Source organism: Xyrauchen texanus, chromosome 41 (genome assembly GCF_025860055.1).
Source record: "Xyrauchen texanus isolate HMW12.3.18 chromosome 41, RBS_HiC_50CHRs, whole genome shotgun sequence".
NCBI classification, from domain to species: Eukaryota; Metazoa; Chordata; class Actinopteri; order Cypriniformes; family Catostomidae; genus Xyrauchen; species Xyrauchen texanus.
In genome coordinates this window covers 32,498,540-32,524,560 of record NC_068316.1, presented here as the reverse complement: position 1 = coordinate 32,524,560, position 26,021 = coordinate 32,498,540, and the positions used below count along the sequence as shown (strand labels likewise).

The 26,021-nt window shown below is 43.8% G+C and overlaps 1 protein-coding gene across 1 annotated transcript in view; it reads right to left on the bottom strand.

The window, feature by feature from the left end:
• LOC127634401 (myosin-IIIa-like) overlaps positions 1-26,021 on the bottom strand; it is a 148,445-nt gene that overhangs the window by 28,112 nt on the left and 94,312 nt on the right. Inside the window, exons 18-31 of the mRNA XM_052113939.1 lie at positions 17,974-18,100; positions 16,099-16,309; positions 15,537-15,684; positions 13,836-13,989; positions 13,626-13,714; positions 13,371-13,500; positions 5,326-5,402; positions 5,097-5,138; positions 2,752-2,832; positions 1,821-2,026; positions 1,585-1,696; positions 1,322-1,484; positions 865-951; positions 627-750 (exon numbers count right to left, since the gene is read on the bottom strand). Coding sequence (XP_051969899.1) covers positions 627-750; positions 865-951; positions 1,322-1,484; positions 1,585-1,696; positions 1,821-2,026; positions 2,752-2,832; positions 5,097-5,138; positions 5,326-5,402; positions 13,371-13,500; positions 13,626-13,714; positions 13,836-13,989; positions 15,537-15,684; positions 16,099-16,309; positions 17,974-18,100 — 1,751 coding nt within the window. The remainder of the gene's footprint in view (positions 1-626; positions 751-864; positions 952-1,321; positions 1,485-1,584; positions 1,697-1,820; positions 2,027-2,751; positions 2,833-5,096; positions 5,139-5,325; positions 5,403-13,370; positions 13,501-13,625; positions 13,715-13,835; positions 13,990-15,536; positions 15,685-16,098; positions 16,310-17,973; positions 18,101-26,021) is intronic.

Genomic DNA, 26,021 nt, shown 5'->3' with positions numbered 1-26,021 from the left:
TACATTTTCATAAGGGCATATGCAAAATACACAATTTCTTTGATGAAATAGAAATGTGTAAATCCTAAAATAAATAGGCTGAATAATTTTTTTTTTGAGTATAAGAAAATATAACTGATTTTGTTTGACTTCAGAAATTCCAAGAGATGACTCATTTGAATCGATAAGAACCTGATGAAAGTAGTTCCAACTCAGTCACAATGTTGGAATAATTTAGTCAAATACTGTAAATTAGATGTTAACTTTTAACTTTTTTTTTTATAGATGTTTTAGATAACCTTACCGTTGTTGATACCAGTAAATGTACATTTGGGCTTTTCATAAAAAAAAATTTAAGAACCACCGCACTAAACAGTTGCACCACTTTTGCGTGGTATTTCAGCACAAAAAAACTACGTCTTATTCACCAACCCCCCATCTAATTTAAGAAAGCACAGTCAATACTGAAATTGGCCTATGTCTTCAGAATTTAAATTGTGTAATTGTTTTTATAATTTCTCTACTCTTTTCAGATTTTCCATTACCGTGGGAACCCTGCTATTTTATCTATGCTATAATTAGTTTAGCCAAACTCATTTCAACCCATTCCTGTGATGCAAGACAGAGGAAATAAAAATGGTTCCTACTTTCTCCTTTTGAAGCTCTTCCTCTCTTTGTGTCCTCTGTAATGGGCCTGGATCTTTGCAGCAGCTTTGTTCTTCTCGTCAACCATCTCCTTGTATTTCTGTCTTGTCAGGTATCCTCTGCACACTGTACAGAGAGGGTATGATTCAGTGATGATCTTTCCTCTCTAAAAACCCATCTGAGACAGTCTCAAATTAGAATTTTTTAACGATATATGGAAACAGTAAGCTGAATTCTTACCAGCCTGCAACTGGGTAATAGTAGCCTCCGTCTTGGCTTTGCTTTTGTCATCAGCCACTCTTTTCCGAACTTTGTGTCCTCTGTATGCTAGAAAGAGAGGACATGATGTTCCATGATATTATAGATTCTCAATAACTTAGCTTTTTACTGCCGAAACACCATATGCTAGCTTTGGATGCTGGTTCTCATTATGGGTTACTGCTGTCCCCAACAAGCTACTGAATTAGCATCACCAGAAATATTTCAAAGTCCAACTATTGTAGAATCCCTAGAAAAAACATGGCTGGTCCTCCAGCTAGGTCAGCAACAAACCAGCACTAAACAGAATAAACCAATCTGAACCAGATTGGAAATTTATACTAGCTGGAACTGGTTCTTTCAGTAGGGTTTTCCTAGGTTCAATGTCTTAGTCCTTTTGCATTTGAAAATCTGCTCAACAACATCAAATTGAGCTTACCTGACTGCAAAACCACGGCACTTTGTTGTCTCTTCTCCAAAATCTTAGAGTATTGTTTGAATACCAGCCAGCCTCGTACATATGCCTGCACCAGAATGATTCGGTCTGTGTTCTGCCGCACCATTAGATTCAACTGCTCCACATGATAGTACTTCAGAAAGACCTGAACAGATATACAACCAGCCTATTATAGGAATTGTAGCCAGTATGCATTTATGAGCCTTATTGAAGGCAGTAGCAATTAATGTGTTTAATTGACAAACCTTTGTTTTGCCCAGAACCCAGTTCTCTAGTTTGGCCTTCTCCAAAATGGTAGCACAGGTCTCTGGACTCACTGCTGGTTCCTCATTGACTCTGAATGCTAAAATAGAGTACCTGAAGAAGAGCCAAAGCTGATATATAACAATAACAAGAACATTGTTGTCGTTCTGTACATAATACATTGCACAGAACGTCTGTATTGTGAAAATAATCTGATGAAAGCATCATAGCGCCTCACCTCTCAATGAAGTTGCTAAAGAGAATACGATGTGAGTAGCCCTGTCTGCGGATCTTGGCCATCTCTAGTATACCCGTGTAGCGTAGTTGGATCAGAACTTTCTCTCTGTCAAACTTATTGGCTTGCCGATCATTATTGGGTTTTATGCAACGCATAAAGTGTGGCTGTCCCGCCACCATCTTTGATAACAGGTCCATCAGTGAGTACTGATAAAGACAGGAGAGGTAACGTGAACACAAGCACTCACAATCCAGATTGAAAACATTTGTAAAACCATTTCTATGTAATGGTCCTTATGATTATTTAATTTTCAAATGTGGAACAGATTTTTTCTATATGAATGAATGAACATTACATTTATATAGCACTTTTCTGACACTACACACAAAGTGCTTAAACAGTGAACAGAGGACTCTCCTCAACCACCACCAGTGTGCAGCATCCACATGGATGATGCGATGGCAGCCATAATGTGACAGTACGTTCACCACACACCAGCTATTGGTGGGGAGGAGAGAGTGGAATGATAGAGCCAATAAATGGATGGGGATTATTAGGAAGCCATGATTTACAAGGGCCAATGGAGGGAATTTGGCCAGGACACCTGGGTTACACCCCTACTCTTTTCAAGAAGTGTCCTGGGATTTTTAATGAACACAGAGATTTAGGACCTCGGTTTAACACCTCATCCAAAGGACGGTGCCTTTTTACAGTATAGTGTCCCCATCACTATACTGGGCATTTGGACCTACACAGTCCATAGGGTGAGCACCGCCTGCTGGACTCACTAATACCGCTTCCAGCAGCAACCATAGTTTTACCCAGGAGGTCTCCATCCAGGTACTGACCAGGCTCAGCCCCGCTTGGCTTCAGTAAGCAACCAGCCTTGAGCTACAGGGTGATATGGCTGCTGGCTATATAGAGGTCTTACTCTGAAATAAGAAGCTACAGTTTGAGTCCTCATGTTGGTGGTCTCTCGAGGGTGATGTGTGCTGTCTCCTGCGTTCTCCGCCTGTGGAAAAAAAGAAAAAAATATATATATATTCAGTGTGCACCATAGATGGAATATGTTGGTGGTTGGGGTTGTTGTGGATGTGGTGTAGTGTGGTGTGGTGAAAAAAAAAAATGCAAAGATTGTCATAAGTCTGATTTAAATTCATAGAACTATACAAAAGCAAAATAAATGGCAAAAAAGGCAATACTTTACAGTTATGTTCCCTTTATCAAGGTTTTACTGTGTAAAGTTGTTATTAATGACTTATAAGTCATTTACAAATGCATTATAAATCATTGATAAGCAGTTATAACAGCATAAAAAGGGTGACTTTCATGCAAAAGTTGCCAAAAGTGAGCTATTTTATGTCACGTTATAAATTCTTAATAAATACACTTATGATAATCAGCATACTGCAAGTCCTAAATCATGATTCTACATACAGTGTAGAAATGTACTATAATAATGAGATTAAAAGAAGGGATTATGTCATTTTGTGTTTATATTTATTACTGTAATGTCTTGACACACTTGTGTTGTCACTTTTATTGTTACACTGATGTCAAAAAATGGTGCTACTCAGAGTGATGTCCCAGTTTATCTAGTCCTGGTTAACTAAAATCCTCTTCATGCTCATTTAGAGCATATATCATATAATAAAGCCTGATGATCATTAAACCATACTTAAATTTAATTATATTATTTTATAAAGCTGGCAGCTCCTTAACATGCTATATATGTGTCCCCTTTACAATTGGGTATTTAGTTACTTAGTTGCTTTTCATAGGTTACTCATGTTGAATAGGTGTTATTAAGCATTTATAACATGTGAGGTAAAAAAGCTCTCTGCTTGTATTGCGTGAAAGTTACACTTTTTATGCATGTTGTTATTAATGCTTTGATTTATCATGCATTTGTAATTATTAGTCATTAATGAATCCCTTTAAATAAACACTTCACAAAATGAACATAAATGTGAAGTGTTATGACATATATATTTGTTATTAAAAAAAATAAAACATGAGAAACTCTCAATTTAGGTGGACCTTGTGCTAATATTCAACAGGAACAAAATATTTTTAATGAATGCTCTATGTTAAATACAAGTTAAGCTCTATTAACAGCATCTTTAACATGCAGGAACCCAATTTGCACATATTTTAGGAGTTGGCTTTTCATATGATTTCGTTCGTATAAATTTGTATGATTTCAACTCATAAAAATGCCCTGATGTAATGTAAGTGTGAGTTCTGCGCACAAGACGTTAAGAAAATGCTTATTAATATTATGCCCTTACCCAAACCTCTTATCTAAACTTAACCAGTCAGTAGAGTGTGTGAAGATGATAGGAAGCTGTTGTGTGTGATAGAAGCAAGTAATTGTCATGTATTAGATGGAAACGATTTCAAGCGATGTCATTGTCTCTAGTGAAAGTATCATACGAATTAGCCAAATTAATAAAAGTCATATGAATCCTTATGTTTTCGCCATGATAGAGTGTTGTAAAAACAACAACAAAAACAAAACAGTGTACAGAAATGTACTTCCAATGGAAGTCTATGAGGCAACCATTGCATGCTTGCCCCAAAAACATCAATGGAAATACACAAATGTCAACAGATTTGAGTCGAAGTATTGTATTTATGATTTATAAAAAAATTTAATTAAGTTAAATCATTTTCTGCAGTAATCTACAGAATGTTACAAATCATGTTGATCGAGCTTAACTTGTGTTTAACCCAGAATACACTATGTGAATTAAGATACAAGGCTATTTTAACAAGGAGTTTTAATATTAAACACAGGTGCTTTTATTGCATGAGGGCTAAAATTGTCGGGATCTTTTATGTGAAATTTTCTAAAGACAGAATGTTTTAATATGCAAATGAATGGTAATATATGCAGGTCTTCATCAAAGACATCGTTTCAATATGTTTAAAACCCTTATTCGTTGCAGGGCACCTCAATAAGTAGATTGTGTTCTCTTAATAATTCTCTTAGGAACATTGAACTTAATGCTAAAACACATAAAATGTTTTCAAAATGCAACAGCACAGGCAATTCTTCTAAATTCCATAGAGACACTCAATTCTAATGCAAATTCTAATGACTAATCAAGCTTTTAATCAGTTAATCTACAAATGCATTAGCTATTAAACAGAGGGAAGGGTAATCACATGACCAGATGCACTTTCATTCACATACACAAGGACACACATAGGTTGGAAGAGGTTGTCTCAATACAGTATACGGCACAAATACTACTGGCACATAATCATTACCTCACTGAATGATACGGTACTGAACAACATAAAGACGTCCAACTTTAGAGAGAAGAATTTATGGAAAGAAGATGTGGAAATTTCAATTTTCATTTCACAGGTGAAGAGGTTAGCCAATCCTAACAGAGGTCATTTGTATTTTGAAGTCTTAAAGGTCCCATAGTAATAACTGTTGTATAGTTTTGCCTCTTACATATAGAAGAGATGTCAGGAGGGTATGTTGAGGTACCTTGGCAAAATTAATGTTGCGCTGTGATGGGGTTGTGCCCATACGAGCAGCCTTGCCTTTGGTGTGAGCCAGGTTTCCTGAAAAAGAGAGAAAATATCTGCTTTTATTACACGTCTTTGTAAAGATAAACACAAACGTTAGAAATCTGCTGTTGATGAATTATTTGATTAGGTCATATGTTCTAATACAAAGCTAACCATGTCAAGGGCATTGAGACATAGAGTCTCCTCTGATCAGACTTAGAGGTCAATGCTGTGACATATAAATAAGCTTAAAAAACACAAGTCTACGTCACAAGTCCCAGTGGACCTCCTGGAAACAATCACCAGTGAATCTCAGTTGAAGTAAACAGCAGTGTGTCAGACATCCTACATTCATTCCATCAGATCATGTGAGCAGCTCACTGTAGAGATTTCATTGCATACTGTGCCTGAGTTTTCCTTTCTAGAGAGTACTACATACAATTGTTGAGACAAATACAGTTGATGTCTGCACTGTCATTTCCATCCTGTGTTTCCCTGACATGGCCTAAAATGCTGTGTTACAAATTTGCCTGAATCACCCTTTTGGGTCATTCACCCCTCTTTAAGGTGGATGAACATCTGGTTGTGTGTTACCAACATAATTAAAGTGGGTGAAGTTCAGCTGTGATTCTGTCCATACAGTTTATGTTTTGATCTTAACCTACAATTTCCTTTAATAATCACTATAAGCATGTTGCAATTGGGGATTTAAGTTGGACATGTGTGAACACATTTTATGCTGGAAAAGGCATCTTAAAGTCATAGCTGTGTTTGGAAATGGTCCCTGTTTTTTTTTTATGTATTTTTTTTATTTTTTGGCGGGGGCGGGGGGGGTGGGGGGGGGTCCAAGCTTGGTATTAGTTAATCCAAGCTGGTTGACCATCCTGGACCAGCATCAAACCAGTTACCAGCTAGACATACCATCAAAAGGTGGTCAAGCTGGTTTTTGAAATATGGTAAATGATCAACCAGCCTATGACCAGCTAATAACCAGCTTGGACCAGCTATTAACCAACCTGGACTTGCTAATATCCAGCTTGAACCAGATACTGAACAGCATGAACCAGCTAATAACCAGCTTAGACCTGATAATACTGGATTGAACCAACTAATAACCAGCTTGGACCAGCAAATGACCAGGTTGGACCAGCTAATGACCAGGTTGGACCAGCTAATGACTAAGTTGGCCCAGCTGATAACCAGCTTAGACCTGCTGATAACCAGCTTGGACCAGTTAATATCCAGCTTGGACCTGATAATATTGTCTTGAATCAGCTAATAACCAGTTTGAACCAGCTAATGACCAACTTGGACTAGCTTTGATGAGCTAATGACCAGGGTGGACAGGTCAATGACCGGCTTGGTCCAGCTAATAACCAGTTCGGACCAGCTAATACCCAGCTTATACCAGCTAATGACCAACTTGAACCAGCTAATAACCAGCTTGGACCAGCTAATAACCAGCTTGGACCAACTAATGACTAATTTGGATCAGCTAATGACCACCTTGGACCAGCAAACATCCAAACTGGAGCTACTCATATCCAACTTGAATCAGCTAATAACCAGCTTGGACCAGCTAATAACCAGCTTGGACCAACTAATGACTAATTTGGATCAGCTAATGACCACTTTGGACCAGCAAACATCCAAACTGGAGCCACTCATATCCAACTTGAATCAGCTAATAACAGGCTTGGACCAGCTAATGACCAGGGTGGACTAGCTAATAACCAACCTGGACCTGCTAATATCTGGCTTGAACTAGCTAATAACATGTTTGGACCAGCTAATGACCAGTTTAAACCAGCTAAAAAACAGTTAATGACCAGCTTGGACAAGCTGTTAATCAGCTTGGATGAGCTAATAACCAGATTGAACCAGCTAAAAACCAGCTTGGACCAGCTGAGACCAGTTAATGACCAGGGTGGACAGGCCAATGACTGGCTTTGTTGAGCTAATAACCAGTTTGGACCAGCTAATAACCAGCCGGGGCCTATTAATACCCAATGGAACCTGCTAATAACCAGCTTGGACCAGTAAATAACACGCTAGACACCAGCTACCACTGTTATGAAGGTAAGTGAGGACCCAAACGCGATGTAAGAAACAAACAGAGTCTTTAATGAAGCTCAGTAAAAAGTCAACACAGGGTCTTCTCCTTGAGAGGAATACAAATAAAAACAGTCCGCAGAGAGGACGATAACAAAAACAGCAAACAAACGCTCCCTTCGAGCGGTGGTGGTCCACAGGTAGTTGACAGGGTGAGTGGAGAAGCGATAACAGCCAGCGGGTCTCTCCCAAGGCAGCGGGTAGCTGTAGAGTGCCACTAGCTCGTGGCGTCAGGTAACTGGGCACAGAGATCGGAGAAGGTCCTTAGTGGAGAACAGTATAATAATGGTATACGCCAGCAGGACAGGACTCTGGACAGAGACAGACAGGGCAGTAGTTGCTTCTAAGGGGTAGTATAACTGAGTGAGAATCCGACAGAGAATGTAGCGAGAGCGAGGAGAGAAATAGAGAGTTAATCAGAGGAAAGAGGGAACAGGTGGACAGAGGATTAACGAGGAACTCAGGGAAAATAAGAAACAGCTGGGAGCGGAGTAAAGGAGAGGGAAGTAACATAGAACGACCAACAGAGGGAGACAGAGTAGAGGGAAAGAACAGAAGTGAGACATAACATGACAAGACAGGACAAGACATGACAGTACCCCCCCCCTCAACGAGCGCCTCCTGGCGCTTCCAAGGAGGACACCTGGCGGCGACGGAGGAAATCATCGATGAGCGAACGGTCCAATACGTCCCGAGAAGGAACCCAACTTCTCTTCTCGGGTCCGTAACCCTCCCAATCAACCAGAAACTGATGACCATGACCCTGAGTGCGCATGTCAAGAATCTTGCAGACCCTATAGATGGGCGCGCCCTCAACACGTACAGGAAGAGAGGGGGGACGAGTGGGAGCGCGAATAGCGGGCTTAACACAGGAGACGTGAAAAACTGGGTGGACGCGGCGCAGATAGCAGGGGAGAAGAAGTCGCACCGCGGCGGGGCTAATAACCTGCGAGATGCGGAACGGACCGATGAAGCGCGGAGTTAACTTACGCGAGACAGACTTAAGGGGAAGGTTAATGGTGGAAAGCCATACCCTCTGGCCGCAACAATACCTGGGGCTCTTAGTTCTACGCTTGTTAGCCGCCCTCACCGTCTGTTCCCTATAACGGCAGAGAGCTGACCTAACACCCCTCCAGGTGCGCTCGCAACGTTGGACAAAGGCTTGAGCGGACGGAACGCTGGAGTCGGCGATCTGCGATGAGAACAGCGGAGGTTGGTACCCGAGGCTGCTCTGAAAAGGAGACAGGCCGGTAGCAGATGACGGAAGCGAGTTATGGGTGTACTCTGCCCAGGGAAGATGTTCGGACCAGGACGCAGGGTTACGGAAGGATAGGCTGCGCAAGATGTGGCCGACAGTCTGATTGGCCCGTTCGGCTTGACCGTTAGATTGAGGGTGGAAGACCCAATTAACCGGCAAAACTCCTTCCAAAACTGGGAAGTAAATTGCGGACCTCTATCCGAAACAATGTCAGAGGGGAGGCCATGAATCCTGAAAATATTCTCGATGACTATTTGCACAGTCTCTCTGGCGGAAGGGAGCTTAGGGAGGGGAATAAAATGGGCAGCTTTAGAAAATCGATCGACGACAGTGAGAATGACTGTATTGCCCGCCGATGCAGGGAGTCCGGTAATGAAATCTAAGGCTATGTGTGACCACGGTCGAGAGGGTATGGGAAGAGGTCTGAGAAGTCCGGCCGGGGGAGAATTCCCGGCTTTAGTCTGCGCGCAGACGGAACAAGCCGCCATGAAACGACGTGTGTCACGTTCCCGAGTGGGCCACCAAAAACGCTGGCGAATGGAAGCGAGCGTGCCCCGAACGCCGGGGTGACCAGCCAATTTGGCCGAGTGAGCCCACTGAAGAACGGCCAGGCGGGTGGGGGCGGAACGAAGAGGAGGTGTCTAGGACAGGTGCGCGGCGAGGGAGTGAGAGCGAGTGCTCGTTTAACCTGCCTCTATTCCCCAGACAGTTGACCCAACGATACGGGCTGTAGGGAGAATCCCACGGGGCCCGTGGAGACTTCGGGGAATAGAGACGTGACAAGGCATTGGGTTTAGTGTTCTTGGAACCAGGGCGTAGGAAATAACGAAATCAAACCGGGCGAAAAACAGCTCCAACGAGCCTGGTGCGCGCTCAGTCGCTTGGCGGAGCGAATGTATTCCAGGTTCCGGTGGTCAGTCCAGACGACAAAAGGGACGGTCGCCCCCTCCAACCACTGTCGCCACTCGCCTAGAGCTAGGCGGATGGCGAGCAGCTCGCGGTTACCCATGTTGTAGTTACGGTCAGGCGGCGACAAGCGATGCGAAAAGTACGCGCAAGGATGGACCTTGTTGTCCGAGGGAGAGAGTTGGGAGAGGATGGCACCCACGCCCACCTCTGACGCGTCAACCTCGACCACGAACTGTTTGGACAAATCAGGCATAATGAGGATGGGCGCGGACGTGAAGCGGGTCTTGAGGAGATCAAAGGCCCCCTGGGCGGAACCGGACCATTTGAAACATGACTTGACAGACGTAAGGGCAGTCAGGGGGGCAGCCACCTGACTGAAGTTACGAATGAATCGTCGATAAAAGTTTGCGAAACCGAGAAAGCGCTGCAGCTCGACGTGCGATTTAGGAACGGGCCAGTCTAAAACGGCTTGGACCTTAGCAGAATCCATCTTAATGCCCTCTGCAGAAATGACAGAGCCGAGGAAATTAACGGAGGCGGCATGAAAGGAGCATTTCTCAGCTTTAACGTAAAGACGGTTCTCTAAAAGGCGCTGGAGGACGCGACGCACATGCTTGACATGAACTTGGAGAGACGGAGAAAAAATCAGGATGTCGTCGAGATAAACGAAAACAAAGATATTTAGCATGTCTCTCAGGACGTCATTAATTAGTGCTTGAAACACGGCAGGGGCGTTAACAAGGCCGAACGGGAGAACCCGATATTCAAAATGCCCTAACGGAGTGTTAAATGCAGTCTTCCACTCGTCCCCCTCCCTAATGCGCACAAGATGGTAAGCGTTACGCAGATCCTATTTGGTGAAAAATTTGGCTCCATGCAGGATCTCGAAAGCTGATGACATAAGAGGGAGCGGGTAACGATTCTTAACTGTTATGTCATTCAAGCCTCGATAATCAATGCAGGGGCGTAAGGAACCGTCCTTCTTCTGCACAAAAAAAACCCCCGCCCCGGCGGGAGAAGAGGAGGGAACAATAGTACCGGCCTCGAGAGCTACGGATAAATAATCCTCGAGAGCTCGACGTTCAGGAGCCGACAGCGAGTAAAGTCTACCCGGGGTGGTACCTGGACGGAGGTCGATACTACAATCATAAGAACGATGGGGAGGGAGGAAGTGGCCCGGAACGACAGAACACCGGTCCGCAGATCGTGATATTCCTCTGGAACCCCCGCCAAATCACCAGGCTCCTCCTGAAAAACAGAGACAGAGGATACAGGGGGAACAGCAGACATCAAACATTTAACATGACAAGAGACATTCCACGAAAGGACAGTATTCTTGGCCCAATTAATAGAGGGATTATGTTGAACTAACCAGGGATGGCCTAAAACAATAGGGGCGAAAGGGGACTGAAAAATAAAAAAGAAATGGTCTCGCTGTGATTACCGGAGACAGTGAGAGTCAGGGGTACCGTCTCACGCTGAATCCTGGGAAGGGAACTGCCGTCCAGGGCAAATGGGGCTGTGGGCTGACATAAGTCCAAGAGAGGGATACCATGTTCCCAGGCCCAGGTGTCGTCCATGAAGCAGCCCTCCGCGCCAGAGTCCACCAATGCCCTGCAGGTGGCAGCAGAACCAGTCCAGCGGAGATGGACGGGAAGAGTGGTGCAAGACCTCGAAGGAGAGACCAGAGTTGTAGTGCTCACCAGTAGCTCTCCTCTTACTGGTGAGCACTGGCTTTTACCAGGCAGGAGGTGACGAAGTGAGTAGCAGAACCGCAGTAGAGGCAGAGACGGTGGGTGATTCTCCGCTCCTTCTCCCTGGCAGAAATGCGAATGCTCCCCAGTTGCATGGGTTCAGGAACCGGGGCGGTGGAGGAGGGTGGTAGTGCAGCGGAGAGGGGTGCAAAGGAAAATGTAGACTCCTGGTCGCGAGCTCGGCGACGGCGATCGAAATGCCTCTCTAGGCGAATAGCGAGCTCGATCACAGCATCCAGACGGGAGGGTACCTCTCGAGAAAGAATCTCCTCCCTCACTTCCGAGCAGAGACCGTCCAAAAAATGAGCGAGCAACGCCGGCTTGTTCCAGTCACAGGAGGCTGCGAGAGTACGGAACTCAATGGAAAAGTCAGTAACAGACCGCTTACCCTGACGCAGAGACGATAGGACCCGGGATGCCTCCTCCCCAAAAACAGAGCGATCAAAAACCCGAATCATCTCCTCCTTGAAATCCTGATAACTGTTTGTACATCCAGCCTCCGCCTCCCAGATGGTGGTACCCCACTCTCGAGCCCGTCCAGAAAGGAGAGAAACAACGTAGGCGATACAGGCTCTGCTCTGGGAGTAAGTAGTGGGTTGGAGAGAAAAAACCACGTCACACTGGGTGAGAAAAGCACGGCATTCAGAGGGCTCACCAGTATAGCACGGCAGGTTATTAATCCTGGGCTCTGGGGGCTCGGGGACCCTGGAGGAGGCCGGAGGCTCTGAACGAAGGATGAGAACCTGCCTCGAGAGTTCGGTGACTTGGGCGACCAGTCCTTCTATGGTGTGTCGTGCAGCAGACAGCTCAGCCTCGTGTCTGCCCAACATAGCTCCCTGGAGCTCGACGGCTGAGTGGAGTGTGGCCGGGGTCGCTGGGTCCATCTTGGTCGGATTCTTCTGTTATGAAGGTAAGTGAGGACCCAAACGCGATGTAAGAAACAAACAGAGTCTTTAATGAAGCTCAGTAAAAAGTCAACACAGGGTCTTCTCCTTGAGAGGAATACAAATAAAAACAGTCCGCAGAGAGGACGATAACAAAAACAGCAAACAAACGCTCCCTTCGAGCGGTGGTGGTCCACAGGTAGTTGACAGGGTGAGTGGAGAAGCAATAACAGTCAGCGGGTCTCTCCCAAGGCAGCGGGTAGCTGTGGAGTGCCACTAGCTCGTGGCGTCAGGTAACTGGGCACTAAGAAGGTCCTTAGTGGAGAACAGTATAATAATGGTATACGCCAGCAGGACAGGACTCTGGACAGAGACAGACAGGGCAGTAGTTGCTTCTAAGGGGTAGTATAACTGAGTGAGAATCCGACAGAAAATGTAGCGAGAGCGAGGAGAGAAATAGAGAGTTAATCAGAGGAAAGAGGGAACAGGTGGGCAGAGGATTAACGAGGAACTCAGGGAAAATAAGAAACAGCTGGGAGCGGAGTAAAGGAGAGGGAAGTAACATAGAACGACCAACAGAGGGAGACAGAGTAGAGGGAAAGAACAGAAGTGAGACATAACATGACAAGACAGGACAAGACATGACAACCACGTTCCAAAATACAGTTATCAGATGGATTTTCCAGCAGTTTTGAGGGCTCGGTTTATTTCATGCTTTGCCAATAGAATGTTGATGTGCTCAACTTCTCACATGTAATGTCATGGAAATGGAAACTTGTGGATGTACAGAAAGTAACAAAATGCCTTTTGTCTCCATTAAGCACCGTGGAATATAGAAACCTTGAACGAGCCAAATTATATGACTGGGCTGACTGAAGCATTATTTTTTATAAAATCAAATTTCATTTAGAGAATAATAATTAAATACTGCTAAAGATATATGTATGTCTTAATATGTATGTGTATGTCTGCATGTATATTTGGCAACATAAAATAATATTATCAGTACACAAAAAGTCAAACTAAAGCAGCATCCAGTCAAAAGGATCTGAAACATTCTGTGAGTGTTTAAAGAGTCAAAAGCAACTAATTACATGAATCTTACCTGTTTTAGTGAGCGGGTGGGTAACAAGTTTACGGATCAATTCATTCTCTGAGGACCTCAGTAGCAGAACAATATCAGCGGGCAGAGCATCTCTGTTCTTGGCCAGAAACCCACCAGCATTATAGATCACCTAAATAGCAAGATCCAAAAAGCAAGATTCAATATATTTTCTTTACAGGTGAACTTGCATTGTTTTGTTCATAGTTCTGCTCTTGTAGTATGTAAAAAAGGAGCATAACTGTATAATATTTCTACCTTGCCTGCATAGTGATGGATCCCAAAGCCCAGATCAACCCTCTTTGGTCTCCAGAAGTTTTTAGATTTTAAGTTGTCCTCAAATTTCTCTGATATGAACAAAATAATTTCTTATAAATTAAAATTCATTCATTCATCCATTCACATTTGGTGATGTGAATGGATGTTTCAGCAAGAAAGTTTGGATGGTGTATCTGAGGAGGAACTTGCCGACAAGCGTCTGGTCAGTTGCCTGTGGAAAGCGGCTCTCCTCATCCAGTAGAGACAACATGCCCATGGGCTTCTGAAGGAACAGGTCCAGCAGTGGCCGGTTGTCTTCATACTCAATCATTCGAGCGTCCACATCTTCATTCAGATACTCATCCTGCAGAGTAACCAAAGAGCATCTCTCACCTCAGAGAAACAGATTACATGTAATATGGATTATGTAATCAGATTACAAAAAGTACTTCTAATAAGATTACATTACATTTTTGATGATCAATCAGCGAACGACAATAACTAGTGCATCATTTACTGATTAAGCTCCAAAATTTTAAAAGAGTGGTCTGAACCAGAGCCTGACATGCGATAGGTCTAGCAGTGCAGTTCCGTTCCTCATTTGACCACATACAAAAAAAACTTGATTTTTACAGAGACGCTGGGAAAATAACTGAGTAATGCAATCTTTGCCTTATTAAAATGATATCCATTAAATAGATATGCAATCTTTCCAATCTTATTCAATCTCACATCCAATTTTAATCATCTTAATGTATATTTGCATTTATAATAAGTTTGATTGTTGGATTGAAAGTGTCAGTGTTTCAAACAAACCTGCATCCTCCTGACCACAATTAAACACTCTTAGGTAAAAATGTATTTCCTTCCATCTGTCTAACAAAGCATTTACACACTGTATAAATGTGAGTTCCCAACAACATTGTTGAACTCCGTTGGTTGACGCCTGGAGGTCTGTAACCTCTTAAACTAGAGCAAATGACTAGTTACGGCTACACCATGGCATCTTGTAAGCACATGTTCAACCCAGAGAGAAAATGCCTCTTCTGTCCCTTCTTTTAACTGCCATGCTCATAAATTTCAATACACACATACAAATTATTCACTGGAGCAACACACACACATACAGTACACACAAAGAGGCATGTCCGAGATATCTAATCTAATTGTGAAGAAGAGTTTGTAGCCTCAGGTGAAATCATCCAGCGATCAGGGAACAAGCATATTTTTTGGACAGTAAGTCTTATACGCCTGACATATACACCTCGGGAGATGAAAAAACAACAAAAATGCAGCAACACAACACTCTATATTCATATTTTCCATAAATGCCCTTCTTATTGCTGCTATGTGAAATATTATTACTATTATTGTTATTATTTGATTTTGGGGTGAAATCCCAAAAGACCTGGACATATTTTCATGAGATTCACCCATATCTTTTATCAAAAGTCATGCGTAAATCAGTTGAACCACAGTAAAGTAGACATCACACTTGCACATTCACCTAAGCAGCATTTTCATTAAGCCTTAAAGACCCAAAAGCAAAGTCAGCGTCTCCTGTCGTAACCCTTGTTTCAAATGATTTATGAAGGCACTAATGTGGGTTACTCTCAAACGTTTAGAGGCACCAAATCATTTCCTCCCTCAAGGCTACAGTCAGCCCAGTCAGTCTGGGGAATCGCCACGCTTGCATGAATAAAAATAAATGGTGAATATCCTCCCCTGCCTGCTTGCTCGCAACCCCGTAAAATGATAAATTATGAGGTGCTATCACCATTTAGATGGAAATGAGGTTATACCGAGGTGGGGACAATAAAATAAAGACTTATAAATGCTCCAAAAAGGCTTAGAACAGCTCCTCAAGTATTCGTGATTGGATAGGATAGCTTTATCAGAGACAGGATGTACCTGCTCCCAGGCGAATATGTGCTGGTTGAAGTAGAATTGGATCTGCTCGTTGGCAATATTGATGCACAGCTGCTCAAAAGAGTTCCTCTTAAAGTTCTCAAAGCCAAAGATGTCCAGGATGCCAATGTTTAGACCCTTTTCTTCCTCCCTGGAGAGAAGTTGAATGAATAAATGATTAGTATGATTTATAAAACTTGTAGACTAATATTAAAGAGCATTAAGATGTTAGTTGACAAACAAGCTCTTCATGGAGAAATAACAGTAAGAGTATAGAACAATATAAATAATATGGACAGTATAGCTCAGATCGTTTGTCTTTGGGATAATTCATGACAAATGTCTGAGTGTCACATTGCAATCCTGTCTTTAATAGCAGACTGTTGGATATTGACAGTTCTGAGCACAGTTTGGAGAAAAGGAGAAAAACATGAGAAGCAGGACACTTAAGCAAAATCTCCATTTGCTCTCCATTAAATCTCACTTCTTTCTAGGAGAAACAAATGAGAAATTAAGATCTCATTTGTGATTTGGAATTGTTTCACTCTTTCTTTATTTCTCTCACTCTGATTGGTCGTCTAGTTTCAGGAGAGAGTTGATGCGGTTAACAATCCAGCTGAACAGGCGTCCGTAGAGGGCTTTGCCCATGGCGTCCCGCACCTCAGAGGCTTTCTCTACTGTATTCGACCGGACGATGGTTTCCCCTCGCATGACCACACAGTGAGAGGTCAGAGCTTCCTGCAGCTCATCTGCACGGATACACAGCAGCGCTGCAGCTGCACACACAAACACATATAACATAAGAACAATGCATTTAGAAATATATGAGTAGCTGATGCGCATGTTGTCCATACCCCTTTTTTATAATCAACATTTTAATATTCAGGTTCAATTTCTTTGAATGTTTTAGGGAAAGTGTTTACATGTATATCAGGTCATGTGACTGTTTACAATTTATTTTTCATGTTTTTCACCATTTATATCAACTTCTTGCCTTTACTAATTCATTTAAAATGGTCCTGCGGTGTGACAAATACATTGTAAAAGAACAAATATCCATGTGGTCTCTCAATTAATATTAGTCATAAAAAAAACTGCATGCATAATAATGACAAAAGAATGAGCAAAATTATGTTTAAAATAGGTTTTGGTATAACATGTCACACCACAGGACATGTCAACATCCTCAAAATATTTACATATAAGGGCTATAGCCCAATTTCCATACTACTAAGTATGAAACATTAGTACTACAATGGTAACTTATACTTTTAAGAATGTAGTAAGCTAGTACACTAGAATTTAGACATACTATCATGTCATAAAGCCCCTGTTTCCACCTGGTATTCAATCACATGTGGTCAGCCCTAAATTCCTGAAAAATGGGGTCTAAAACGTTTTGTGATCGGATCACAAAAACCTCTGAAATGAACGCATGTGACCATATCACTTTTGAGGTGTAAACACTAATCTGTCCTGCATCCCGGCAGCAGTGAAGCTCCACCCCTCACATGTCAATCAACAGCTGTGCTGAAACAAGAGTTTGAACTTTGCTGCTTTAAAAGGAAATAATTGTCCGATCTAAAAAATGTTAAAAAGCGGATACATACACAATCACAAGAGCTTCACGGATCTTCTTTAGAGTGTTTGATATCAACACAGATGACAAGCATGAACACCTGAAGCTCCTTTAATACAGGTAATCCGCTAAAATAATGGATAATTCTGCTTGACATGTTGTGTTTGTATTTACATTAAATTTCAACCTCATCTGGGAGAAACAGTGTGCCATTCTTTTTTTATTTATATTTTTTTACACGCTTTCTTTGTCTTTTCTTACATTGTTGAACTTTATTATCATGCAGTAACACACTGACATAGTGATTGATGTATGTCGTCATGAAACAAAGACCCTCCCCTCAAAATCCGAACACAAGTGATCACAGGAGACACATTTAAGAGACCAGGTGTAAACAGCCATGTGTCTAACCTGACCACATATGATCAGATCACCCGAGACGCATATTAATACCAGGATGAAAATCATGCTCAAATGCATACCTCAGAAACAAGAAGTCTTGTTAATTTTGACTTAACCCCATGACGTCTGATTTCAAAGATTTATGAAATTTACACAGTGATCTGGGACACACTAATCCCTAAAAGGCATACAATATTCTGTAGAACGACTAGTACTCCTGCTAAAAACAAATGCTAAAACCAGTCTATAGTGGTTTGTTGGTGTTAGCTGGTTTAGTTGGCCTCACAAGCTGCCTAAACTGGTGTTCAGCTGGTTGTCCAGCCTGACCAGCAGATGAGTGACCTGAAACCTGAAAACAGACTAGTCAGAACAGTGGTAACCAGTTTGGTGTTCAGATTACACCTGCAAACCACCTATGTTTTTTTGCATGCTAAACACGCTAGTGATGTGCTAACTTACCGCTCTCTAGTACTGCCATGTTGGAAATATTGCTTTTGTCTGTCTGATGCTCAGACGCAACAGATGTGAACTCGACATCACCAGCGTTTAGGATTCCAGCTAATATACTGTAAACACTCCCGAGCTCCTGAAGGAATCATGACAAACAAATACAATAATGTTGTATGAAAACATCACTAACATTAAAACATAATTTGACATGATAATATCAAATGATAATATGGGTTATTCTTTAATGCTGTATATTTTCATTTTGCAGTAATATATCTCCTAATACATTAGAGGAAATATTCTGGGGCCGTGTCAGTGGGTGGACAAGGGTGGGCCCACTCTGGCGGCTTGTCTGCTCACCCTAGATGATCGGACGGACTGCAAACAGTTTAGATTGGTGTAGTGAAAGTTAAGTTGAACCTCTGACACTTGTAAAATCCACAAAAGATGCATATTAGGAGCATTGCAACAAATTAGATACAGTGAGTCTTGTGTACTTTGCTGTTGCGTTCAAACTTTAGCGTCTGGCCATGGACGGGTTTTCAGGGTCAAGGTAACGTTCACTCTGTGCAGCGCTGCAGTTGCAAGGCCGTGCTTAATATCTGCGAGCCACAACTTGATGTATTCGATTCACACACAAAAAAGAAAACGTCAGAAACTGAGAGGCAATTACTTAAAAAACGAGATATTATTCTTTTGTGCCCCGATAGTTCTCAAAATATCTGGATGGTTGTGTCTGAGAGTTATTAAGAGTGGTGAGCTTTTGACTCAGATTCAGCATTTTTCAGAGATTTGGAACAACACAGTGGGATGCATGCCTGTAATATACAGTTCATATTAGTGGTCGACCGATCAGGGTTTTCTAGTCATCTGTTTATAAACCATTACAGTGAATATGTTAAATAAAAACATTTATTTCAAATGAAAGAATTAGGGGGGAAATCTTGGCCCCTAAATGCGGCGGTTGTTTGCAGCATTGTCTGCACTGGTTTAACGCCCGATTCAATAAAGGAATTATGCAGATCAAGCAACTGCACGACCACACCGACAAATTAGCCGCTAAACACAATTTAAACGCGCAGTTGTGATCTTGTGGGCTGGTTCTGAGCACTCTTCATGTTTTGTAATTACAAAGCAGAAAATAAGAAATTAGGCCTTCATATTATATGTTGTATTGGAGTTTTAGAAATTGCTGTAATTTCTTCAGTTAATAGTAATAAAATATATAATTATATCAAAGTGTTATGGATAATGAAAAGATGAATATCATTTTTTTCCTGTTTGTTCTAGTTTAGATAAAACACTAAACGTTTCAACTAAGAGACATACATTTCAAGGACATATAAGTTTGTTAAGAATTTCCAGCTCCTCTGAGGAAGAACTTGTCTAACACTTTGATTAGATTTGTCAAAGGCGTTGAATCTTTGACATAAATTAAAGAGTATTGTTTGAAGAAGTTTATTTAAGTATGTATTTGAATGAGCTACCACTTTGTTGTCTGTCATCGTATCACTGTAAATAATAAGAAAAACTATTATTCTTTTTTTTTATTATTATCTATGTCTTGCTGCTGTATTTGTATTGTTGTTTACTGGAAGCTTCTGTCACCAAGACAAATTCCTTGTATGTGTAAGCATACTTGGCAATAAAGCTCATTCTGATTCTGAATAAAATAATAATTCAACAAATAGGGGGGAATACACTAAGAGTGAATTGCACAAGGTCAATGTGCTCTCTAGTGCCCCATTCACAGAAGGAATTATGCAGATCAGACAACAACGCAAATGCACCAATAAAATGTGTGCAATTTGCACGAAAATTCTGATCTTGTAGGGGTCGATTCTGAGCTATATTGCGGAGGACGCAGCAGACCACCACCTTGAAATGACACATTCTGTCGGGACTGTACATCAACACAGTTAACCTGACACCTGAATCATCTCTTAAACATGCCAAAAGTTTGCTTGACTGCTTGATATCTGGATATATGCCAGGTTATAACGCTTCTCCATCATTTAATCATTATTTGATGATTACTGCTGATGTGATCGAAAGAAAATGTACACAAACATCTCTTCTACACAAAATTGCCTTTGATAATTTTGATAATAAATGTGTACGTTTGTTTGGATTGATGGCCTCAGCGTGCCCAGAGCATATTTCTGAAAGATTAGGTATACCCTAAAAATTATTTCTGAAATTACAACACAAACATATATACTTTTTTACAGACACAGAATCCAAAAGGTACTTTGTAACCGCAATGACCTGTTCAAGGTTTCTTGCCCACAACAATGGCTTCATATTTTGGCAGATGGGGCACAGCAGCTCATAATTAGCGGCTCATTGCCACGAATGACTGTTTGATTATGTTGAGTCCTTGAATACTGTGTTCTGTAATGTCAAGGTAGTCAAACTGTCACTCATAGGCCTGTGATTACTCCTGTCTCCTTCAACAAAATAGAAAAAGTTGACATTACAGAGACCTCGAAGGACATTCACGTTTCATTACTCTTACAGACTGCCGCCACTTTATTGGCCTGTCTTTGGTAGTTTAGTATTATACAGCAAAACAGTGACCACTCACTTTTTAGTGGCCTTGATTGCAAAATGATTTTACCCATTCATTTTATCCATAATGATTTTAAAAACTTCAATAAAGTGTTATAAGTCATGCAAAAGCCAGCAGATGAGTCACATCATTATACAGTAAAAAGGTATATGAAATGTTCTAAACAATACAAACAAAATTAAAACTATTCATGCATCACTAAAACTAACTAAAACGAAACTTAAACTGAAATTGAAAATGAAAACACAACGCAAAATAAATTAAAAAACTGGTGACATTTTAAAAACTATAATGACTGTTGTGGTGCTACAATAGTACACAATAGTACCATATAAAATGATTGACTTATATTTATTGAGTATAAAAATTATAGAAAAATTATATATTAAATAAAGGTTTTTAAATATATATTAGCAAAATACACGTAAATATATTTGTAGTTTTAGAGTGAAGCAGACCTGATTACATCATTTGCAATGCTTTATGTGACTGGCAGTCGCTGCTGAGCTTCTCTTCAGTGAAATCAGTTCATGGTAACAGCGACTTCTCTGACTGGTGGAACTCTCTTCAGGATTATGGGCAATGTAGTTCTTCACCAGATATTTCACATTTAAACACATATTTTTAATAATTTAAATTCAGAAGCTAATCTGTTTAGAACTGTAGTCCCACACTACAAGGACGATTTAGCTGAATTAACAGACATTTTTGTATGAATTAATTAATTTAGGCACTGGACAAATATACAAGCTTCACATTTCTACTTTTAAGCCAGCCACATATCTTGCCCCAATAGGATTGGATACCGAAAACCGTTTTTAAAATGGAAATGGTTACATTAAAAAAATTTAAATACCGGAACCATGTGATTTTCATGACTTTTGGTTCCGTTAACAATTCCCTAACTTGCATTTTTTGCACCAATGCGGATGGAAAACCATACTAAAATACTTTGTCAGTTTTTTCTTCTGAACTATTAGCTGCAGCGCTGCCTCTCTACTGAATGTACAGCAGGAAACCATTGTAGTCCGAGAAGGTTCTGTTGAATTGTCAATGGAACTGTTAAGGAATTGGAATCATTAAGAGGAAATGGAACTTTGATTGTTACATTTCTTACAATTCCCATCCCAATGCTCAATAGCCTTCTGTTGATAGTTGTCACGAACGCCTACGAAGGCGCCTCCCCGATCGGCCACCGAAGATCTGACTCACCTGAGTATTAACTTTCCCCGCAACCCACATACCAGGCTTGATTAGCCCACAGCTGCTCCCCATTAATCTCCCTCTATATAAACCACGCGCAGTTGCACACACACTGCGAAGTCTTGTTTGCTCCGGCTACATTACCGAGCATTTCTAGTTTACATTCCCTGCTGATTATCTGTTTACCGACCTTGCTTTGCCTGCCTGACTACGTTTGTTTGCTGCCTGCCCCGACTCTCTGCCTGCCTTACCACTCTCTCTGCCTGCCTACGATTGCCTTGTTTGCCCATGCCTGACCATTGCCCGTTATCGCCTGTGTACTTCAATAAAAGACTGCTTATGGATCCCAGCTTATCTGAGACTTTGTTACAGAAGACTTCGCCAAACACCGATCCAGCGGTAATATCACGCCTGGCCGAAGAACTCTCTGCCCAAGCAAGTCAGCTGTCAGCCCAACAACACCAACTCGGTCGCCTCACGTCAGCCGTGGAAGAAGTTATGCGGGCCGTACAAGCTCTGCACCAACCCGCTCCAGCACCCACCGTGCCTCAAGCCAGTCCCGCGGTCGTCACCGCTCCTCACTACCAGTCGATCACCAGCCCACGGCTTTCACTTCCCGAGAAGTTTGATGGCTCGCCCTTGAAGTGCAAGGGCTTCATCATGCAGTGCTCGGTTTTCCTCACTCAGCAACCGGCACTTTACCCCACTGATGAGAGCAAGATCCTCTTTGTATGTTCAGTTCTCACAGGCAGAGCCCTCGACTGGGCTAACGCAGTCTGGACTAACCAGGGTTTCGCCCAGACTACCTTCGACTCCTTCAGGCACAGCCTGATTAGCGTCTTCGATCACCCTGATAGCGGCAAGAGTGCGGGCGAACAGCTGCTAGCCCTACATCAGGGAAACCGCACGGCGGCGGATTACGCACTTTCCTTCCGCACCCTCGCCACACAGACCGGCTGGCAGGAAAGCCCCCTCAAGCTTCTCTTCCGACAGGGTCTGAATGCCGATCTACAGTCCGAACTGGCCTGTCGTGATGAAGGTATCTCCCTCGATCTGTTCGTCACCCTGGCGATACGCATTGATAATCTCATCCGCTCCAGACGACCAGCCCGGTGGGCAGCACCGGTAACTCCGACTCATCAACCCCATGAGGATTCCGAACCCATGCAGGTCGGTCGGACTCATGTCACCCAAGAGGAAAGAGAACGTCGCCTCTCCCATCACCTCTGCCTCTACTGCGGCCAAGTGGGGCATCTATGCGCCATCTGCCCGACGCGCCCATCGCAATCCGGGGTGAGTCAACTAACTACTTCTACCCTCACTTTCACTTGTCTTGAAGTGCCCATCAAACTCACTCACGTTTCGGTCAATATCACCACCCGCGCCATGGTCGACTCGGGAGTGGCAGGCAACTTTGTTGATGAGTCATTATGCAGACGTTTTAACATTCCCTTGATATCTTGTATCCCTCCTTTGGCAGTGGCGGCGCTAGACGGGCGCCCCCTGGGGACCGGTCGCGTGTGCTACACCACCATCGACATGATCCTGCAGGTGGGGGCACTGCACATTGAGACCACACACTTCTTCGTCATTCACTCACCCCACAATCCAGTCATTCTCGGCCATCCCTGGTTACGAAAACACAACCCACAAATCTCCTGGCAGGATCATCAAATCACACAGTGGGGCGCCGACTGCACGACGAGATGTCTGAGACCAGTCACGCCTACCACCGTAGGAGCAACCGGTATCTCGAAGGAATCCCAGGTCTCACCCCTGATACCCACTAAATACGCTGATCTAAGCATAGCATTCAGTAAGACCAAGGCAGCGCAGCTTCCACCACCACTGCGCGCACGACTGCGCCATTGAGCTCATTCCCGGCGCTTCACCGCCCAAAGGCAGAATCTTCCCCCTGTCGGATCCCGAATCCCGCGCCATGAAGTCTTACATAGAGGAGGAGCTAGCCAAGGGGTTCATTCGGCCATCCACTTCACCAGCAGCAGCCGGCTTCTTCTTCGTGGGAAAGAAGGATGGATCCCTGCGCCCCTTTCACGGCCTCAACGACATCACCGTGAAATTCCGCTACCCACTTCCTCTAATCCCCGCGGCCCTTGAACAACTACGGTCCGCTAAGATCTATACCAAGTTGGACTTACGCTGCGCCTACAATCTCATTCGCATCCGGGAAGGGGACGAGTGGAAGATGGCCTTCTCCACCACTAACGGCCACTATGAGTACTTGGTGATGCCTTTCGGCTTGTCTAATAGCCCCTCTGTGTTCCAGTCGTACATTAATGACATCTTCCGAGACATGCTGAACCAGTGCATTATCGTCTACATGGATGACATCCTGGTTTACTCCAACTCCCTAGAAGAGCACATCACGCAGGTCAGAGCAGTGTTGAAGCGGCTAGCCGAACACCAACTTTACGCCAAGGCAGAGAAGTGCGAGTTCCACCTGACCACCGTCGCATTCCTCGGATACATCATCAGCCCAGAGGGGGTGGCCATGGACGAGAACAAGGTGCGGGCTGTCTTAAACTGGCCACAACCCAACACTGTGAAGGAGCTCCAAAGGTTCCTGGGATTCTCTAACTTTTATCGACGTTTCATCAGGAATTTAGTACCGTCACCTCGTCCCTCACTGCCATGGTGAAGGGGGGACAGACCAAGCTCCACTGGTCCGCCGACGCACTCCGGGCATTCAACCAGCTCAAGGAACGCTTCACCTCAGCTCCCATTCTGCACCATCCCAATCCAGACCTCCCTTTCGTGGTGGAAGTGGCCGCATCCGGCACAGGTATCCGTGCCATCCTCTCCCAATGCCAGGGTAACCCCCTCAAATTGTTTCCCTGCGTGTTTTACTCCCGCAAACTCTCTCCAGCGGAGCAAAACTACGATGTAGGCAACCGCGAACTCCTGGCTATGAAAGCCGCGAGGAGTGGCGGCACTGGCTAGAGGGGGCTCGACACCCATTCCAGGTGCTTACCGACCACCGCAACTTGGAGTATTTGCGCTCTGCCAAGAGACTCAACCCTCGACAGGCCCGATGGGCATTGTTCTTCACACGTTTCTGCTTCTCCATCTCTTATCTCCCGGGATCAAAGAACGTCAAGGCGGACTCACTTTCCCGTCAGCACGATGCCATGCCTCCAAGCCCCGTCGCTGAACCGATCATCTCGTCCACCTTGATTCTGGCTCCCATCCAGTGGGACATCATGGCTGACATCGCACAAGCCCAGACGACTGATCCACCTCCACCCGACTGTCCACCCAACCAGACATTCGTACCACCCAGCCTCCAAGAGAGGGTAATTCGCTAGGTCCACGATGCCACGAACTCTGTGCACCCCGACATCTTTACCACCATACGCCTCCTGCAAAATCGTTTCTGGTGGGGGACCTTGCAGGAAGACGCCACCGATTTCGTGAACGGGTGCCCCACCTGCAACGCAGCCAAAACCCCGAAACAACCTCCCGCAGGTCTCCTTCAACCTCTACCCATACCACAACATCCTTGGTCACACATCGCTATCGACTTCATCACCGACCTACCTGTCTCCCGAGGTCATACCACCATATTAACAGTCATTGACCGCTTCTCCAAGACATGCTGCCTAATACCATTACCCAAGCTCCCCACAGCTCTCGAGACCGCTGAACACCTTCTCAATTATGTTTTCCGCTACTATGGGCTACCCCAGGACATTGTATCGGACCGTGGACCCCAGTTTACCTCCAGGGTATGGCGAGCCTTCTTTCGACTATTAGACATTAACATCAGCCTCACCTCAGGGTACCACCCCCAGTCAAACGGTCAGACGGAACGATTAAACCAGGAAATCACCAAGTTTCTTCGCACCTACTGCCACCACAACCAATCAGATTGGAGCCCTTTCCTCCCCTGGGCCGAATACGCCCAGAGCTCCATCCTAAAACCCTCGACCAACCTAACTCCCTTCCAGTGCGTCCTGGGGTATCAACCTCCTCTGTTCCCCTGGTCCGGCGAGCCATCGGAGGTCCCGGCGGTTAACGACTGGCTCCAGCGCAGCGAGGCGGTATGGGATAAGGCCACCTGACTACCGCAGTTCTCCCACCTTCCATGTCTCGTTGCTAAAACCCGCCGGTGGCCCGAGGTCGGAGGAGGAGGAAGCGAACCCCGGCCCCCCTCCCATCACCGTGGGCAGTGAAGAAGCGTTCCTGGTGTGAGAATTATTGGACTCCAGACGCCAGCGAGGTCGGATCCAATACCTAGTGGATTGGGAGGGGTACGGTCCAG